At 53.9% G+C, this 5,688-nt stretch overlaps 1 protein-coding gene across 1 annotated transcript; it reads right to left on the minus strand.

The window, feature by feature from the left end:
* Nucleotides 1-3,463, minus strand: LOC307072160 (alpha-(1,3)-fucosyltransferase 4-like). The gene is made up of 2 exons (XM_079731360.1): nucleotides 3,131-3,463; nucleotides 1-2,925 (listed from the first exon to the last, which is right to left on the minus strand). The coding sequence occupies exons 1-2, from the start codon at nucleotides 3,150-3,152 to the stop codon at nucleotides 1,775-1,777; spliced, it is 1,173 nt and encodes a 390-aa protein (XP_079587486.1). The 5' UTR covers nucleotides 3,153-3,463; the 3' UTR covers nucleotides 1-1,774.
* Nucleotides 3,464-5,688: the final 2,225 nt, after the last annotated feature.

The following is a 5,688-nucleotide window of genomic DNA, read 5'->3' on the forward strand; positions in this document are numbered from 1 at the left end:
TAAAGGGAAAGGACCTGAGGCCTCTGGCTGGTTTTGGCTGGAAAAGTACGCCGTCTTTAGACCTTGCTTTTCTTGATCTGTCTTATGTTTTCATATTCAATAATAATCTTTACTTTGAATATTTGTTTGAATGAGGATTGGAGTCGGACTCATTAATAAATTAAGATACTTTATTTTTTGCATATCATCTGGAAATTATTTTTTTCTTCTATAGCTTATACCCGGTCAGCCCAAGAGTAATCTAAACAAGGAACAACAATGGACATCGTAGTCACTATGAGAACCATTGGTTTGAGGTCCAACCTTTGACTGATCAATAAAGCCCCGATCACCTCTGATTGTTTGTATTTATGCCGCTGAATGCTGTCTGACGTCCGTGTGATAAGAGAAGATGGAAGCCAGCAACACATGACAGATGTTTTGAAACAACCTTTCATTGTGGTTCCTGAACCACAATGAAAGGTTGACGATACAAACACACACACACTGAGAACATGGTTGTGTTACATATTTGAAATCATTGACTGTCATTCAGTTATACTTTCAATAATACTCTGATGATCATATGGCCCTTGTGGCTGTGTGTAACAAGACACTTGAGAGATGATGAGAGATGATTGGAGGGTTTCCCGGTGCCTTCTTCATGCCCCAGAACTGAACAGAGAATGGATCCCATCCAAACAAAAGTGTACAGGAAATGCATGACCAAATATGGTCACCTTATTTGGATAACATGAGCAAGCACAGTATGATTTACACATGATGCTAATGCAAAGCTACCTGCTCGTAAGAGTGATAATCTCGAGCTGGTAGCCATGCGCTGCTATGCTAACCTGAAGTGCCAGCTCGTACAGGAGGAGCAGTTCTGTAGCTCTTTGTTCCTCGCTCATCAGGGAGATCTGCATTTATTTCAGGCTGTTGGCGGTTTTAACAGCTTATTAGGCCCCGACTGAAAGATAGACGTATTTAAATAGATCCCTGTTCCCCAAGTGCCCCCTCACAGTCAGGCTAAGTACAAACCCAGAAAGACAATAACGCACGCGCGCGTGTGCGTGTGCGTGTGCGTGTGTGTGTGTGTGTGTGTGTGAAGCTGCTTCTTCACGCTAACAAGCCGGGCCTGTCGTCGGAGCGCGGTGGTGTGTGGGCCTCATGAGAGCCGTCCCGCTATGAGCGCTCCCCCCCCCCCCCCACAGAGCCAATCAGACGCTCTCCGTCGGAGCGGGAGCGCAGTGTTCTGGAACCAGAGGATTCTGGGAACGCTGGGACATTAAGGCCAGGGCGGGGCTGGGGGAACACAGACGGTGTGGCGCTGGGGCCGCCTCGGTGGACCCAGCGGTGCGTTCGTCCACGCAGACGACGGAAACTCTTCTCCGTTTTGGGCGGCAGAACCCATTTGATAAACGGTAGTATTCCTGAAAAAAGCCTCTGTAGAAGGCTTGAAACACGCACGCATGCGCGCACACACACACACACACACACACACACACAGTCCTCGTTGTGATTCCCTCATCGTGTCCTCCTAGTCGCCCGTCGTCCAATCAGGAGCTGAACTGTCGTCGAATCGGGAGCTGAACCGTCGTCCAATCAGGAGCGGAACCAGCAGGCCAATCAGGAGCTGACCCAGCGGGCCAATCAGGAGCTGAACCGTCGTCCAATCAGGAGCTGAGCCATCGTCCAATCAGGAGCTGACCCAGCGGGCCAATCAGGAGCGGAACCAGCGGGCCAATCAGGAGCTGACCCAGCCGTCCAATCAGCAGCGGACCCAGCCGTCCAATCAGGAGCGGAACCAGCGGGCCAGGTGAGCGACCCGGTTGGTCCGGCCCTTCAGGTCCCCGACAGCGCGGCAGGCGGCGCAGAAGTGCTCGCCCCAGAAGGCGGGCTGCTGGACGCGGTAGCTCCGCCTCCAGGCCAGGTGTCGCCGCAGCAGGGCGGGGTAGGTGTGCAGCAGCAGCAGGTAGCGGGCCAGGCCCCGCACCGAGGGGAAGTCGTCGGCGTGGATGAAGGCCTCGGGGGGCAGGAAGCGCTCGTAGTTGTCGCGGGGCGGGCCCAGCACCACGGGCACCGCCCCCGCCAGCACGGCGTTCCACAGCTTCTCCGTGATGTAGTCCGTGTGCTGCGAGTTCTCCAGCGCCAGGTAGAACTGGTAGCGCCGCGCCAGGCGCACCACGCCGCCGCCGCCGCCGCCCCCGGGGACCGCCCGGCCCGCGCGGCCGAACACGTCCACACGCACGTGGCGCACCAGCTGGTAGTAGAAGGCCACACGCGCCTGCGCCTCCGACCAGTTGCTGATCACCCAGGCCACCAGCCGGGGCCGGCGGGACGAGGGGGCGAGGGGGACCGCTCGCCCGGGAGGGCCCTGGCTCCGACGGGGGACGGGGACCAGGAACCCGTAGGGCAGGAAGATGTCCGAGTCGCTCCGGTACGTCATGGTGAGGTTGAACACGCCCTCTAGCTCCCACAGCCCCGGCGTGTGCGACGGAGACTCGAAGTTCATCCAGATCCACTTCTGGGCGCGCGGGCGGGGGTCCGCGGGGAGCTGGCTCACGTGGGTGGCGATCTCCCGGTGATGGAAGACGACGGTGTCGGCCTCCCAGTACTCCTCCCGGTCCTCCGTCAGGTGACACCCGCTGATGTCGTAGCGCGCCTGGCAGTCCGGAAGCGTGCGGCTCCGTTCGAAAGGTTGTGCCCATATTAGGAGCGTCACGTCCGGGGGGGGCGGGAGGTTATGGTGTATATCGGGGGCCTGGCTGAGAGGATCCGATAGACAAAGTTTCAAACATACCAGAATAACGACGGACGCCACGCAAAGGCCAACTAATCGACGTTGCCTTCCCAAAGCAAGTCTACAGCGTCTCTTCCGCTGGGACCAGTTTGTTGTTGATGGGCAGGCCAGCGATTTCCAATTAGCAGCATATTCCATTGAGCCTGTTTAATAAAAAAATTAAAAATAAAAAGGATCATTAATTATTACGTTTATCAACGTCATGCACGTCTGAAGTCTCTGCTTAGGCCTAGGCGTCAGAACAACTGTGTTCAGTTGCTCAAGGGTAGCATGGTAGCATGGTGCCCGGTGGTTAAATCACTGCCTGGACCCAGGAGAGAAAATCCGCGCCGCCTCAGACAGACCTACCGGCTCCGCTCCTGAGCGTCATCACCCATCCCGGTGCGGTACGACCGTCTCCATGAACACCTTAGTTTAGAACTTCTGAGCACTCCGACCGTTCTCCAGCAATGCAAGAAACCTCCTTCATGTTCACGGTCTCTCGACGTGGCTGCCCGGGTCTAGTACTCCGGTCCCGGTGAATGGGCTCTCTGTGTCCCCCCCTCCCCCCAACGGTCAGCCCACGGCCCCATGCAGCTCCACGTCTAAGTCCGTTAATGAATCCTGTCTCATTAGACTGATTTCGCATTAAATCTCCTTTTAAATGTGTGCTTTCTTCGTGTGACGTAGGCGCTTCCAGCCTTGTCCCTCGACTCTGAATGATTGTGACACACGGGGAGGTCTACATCCTGGACTTTGCACCGGCAGGCAATTGGCTTTCTCATTTTTGTGGCCTGACGCTTCTTACTGAACGCCTTAACCTGTTCGAGCGGTTTTTTTCCGTGTTCATCGAGATACTAAAGCCCTGCAAGCCGTCTCTGGGATTCTGCTGAACGCAGTAACGCTGGCCGACCACCAGGTGTCGCCCTACACCAGCACAGCGACGCTCATTGAACCGAGACCAATCTTGAAACATTTTTAAATGTGTAAGACGACCAGTCAAGCTAATGCACGTCATGGGGGCTTTGCGTTGACCTAGAAAATCAGCAGAGAAGAAACAAATTCACCGAGTGTTAAATTGTCTACATTGCATGTTAGTGACATGTTATATTATACTATTATGTTTGTTTTTTATGACAACGGAAGCGTCAGTGTGTGATTGGGTCTATCATCCACAAGACCACAGGAATGTGTCATGGAGGAAAGTTGCATTGCTCTCCTGTGTGAGTAGAGAGGAGGAGGAGGAGACGAAGCAGAGAGCACGTGTCTCCATGGGATCCCCTCTTTCCATGTCACATCCATTCTCCCTCCTCAATGAAGAACTGTCCCCTTTGTGTTTCTGTGTGTGTGTCCGTGTGTAGTTGTGTGTGCGTGTCTGGCTCTGTGTGTGTGTACGCGTGTTTGTGTGAGTGCGTGTCTGGCTCTGTGTGTTTGTGTGCCTGTGTGCATGCTTGTGTGTGTGTGTGTGTGTGTGTGTGTTTGTGTGTGTCTAGATAGCGAGGCCATAAGGGGGTTTTGTGCGTTCTTTCTGCATTATTTACCCTCCCTCGGACCCAAACAGTCCTATTTTGGGCCTATCGTTTACTACCCTGGGCCGTCTGCTCAGAGCAGCCCAACGTAAGGAGCTCTGCCTTCTGTGTGGTGTGAACACACCAACCCATGTGTGGGCTGTGTGTGTGTGTGATTCGAGTGGTTCTACTGTAGTTCACCCCCTCTCTGTGCGGGGCGACGGCTCACAGAGGGCTCGTTGATGCTCCTCTGCCCCACCAGGTACCGGTGGGATGTCTCTGGTAACCTGGCAACCACAGGTAGCCAATGGCTGGACAGCATGCTAACAACATGCTAACAGCATGCTAACTCTGAACTAAGGACAATAATACTCCAAAAAATGATAACGGCCATCGTGAGGATTACTATGGACAACAACAAGATGAATGATCACATCATCCTCTATTATTGTTATTCTTTTTAATGATGCTGTCATTATTCATAATAGGCTACTATAAGTGACACTTAGCACGGTCAAGGTCAGTGATACAAGTGAGGCTCACTCCAGACTATTAGGCACCGGGATGGGTGATGCTGGCAGTAGGAGCCTAACCACTACCTCCTTACCTCCTTACCTCCTTACCTCCTTACCTCTCTACCTCCTTACCTCTCTACCTCCTTACCTCCTTACCTCCTTACCTCTCTACCTCCTGACCTCTCTACCTCCTTACCTCCTTACCTCCTTACCTCTCTACCTCCCTACCTCTCTACCTCCTTACCTCTCTACCTCCTTACCTCCTTACCTCTCTACCTCCTTACCTCTCTACCTCCTTACTTCTCTACCTCCTTACCTCTCTACCTCCTTACCTCTCTACCTCCTGACCTCTCTACCTCCTTACCTCCTTACCTCTCTACCTCCCTACCTCTCTACCTCCTTACCTCTCTACCTCCTTACCTCCTTACCTCTCTACCTCCTTACCTCTCTACCTCCTTACTTCTCTACCTCCTTACCTCTCTACCTCCTTACCTCTCTACCTCCTTACCTCCTTACCTCTCTACCTCTCTACCTCCTTACCTCCTTACCTCTCTACCTCCTTACCTCTCTACCTCCTTACCTCTCTCCCTCTCTCCCTCTCCTCTCCCCCTGCGGTGGGAGGTCACAGCAGGGGGTTGAAACAAAGTGGAAACATGACACCGCCTTCCTCTTGTGCGCGACCTGAGGCTCTTTCCCACGCGCTGGCCCAGGCTGCCGGTCGGACGTTCTTGTTAGCGCAGAAAGCCGTCCTCATCAAACGCAGTGATCCGTGAGGCAGCGCGTGAACCCACACGCGGCCTGATCAATATCGCAGCACCAGTGTTCCACCGTGAGCAGTCTGCAGCCCCCACCAATCATCCACACGCAGCCCACTAAAACAAGACGGCGACTGTGAAATGAGTAA

Source organism: Pollachius pollachius (genome assembly GCF_949987615.1).
Source record: "Pollachius pollachius genome assembly, chromosome: 3".
Classification (NCBI taxonomy): domain Eukaryota; kingdom Metazoa; phylum Chordata; class Actinopteri; order Gadiformes; family Gadidae; genus Pollachius; species Pollachius pollachius.

What these genes read in the sequence shown, in the direction of transcription:
- LOC307072160 (XM_079731360.1), bottom strand. Translation starts at nt 3,152, where the DNA reads ATGACGCTCAGGAGCGGAGCCG. An exon ending in GACGCTCAGGAGCGGAGCCG is followed by an intron (nt 2,926 to 3,130) that starts GTAGGTCTGTCT and finishes TTTATTAAACAG; the next exon opens with GCTCAATGGAATATGCTGCT.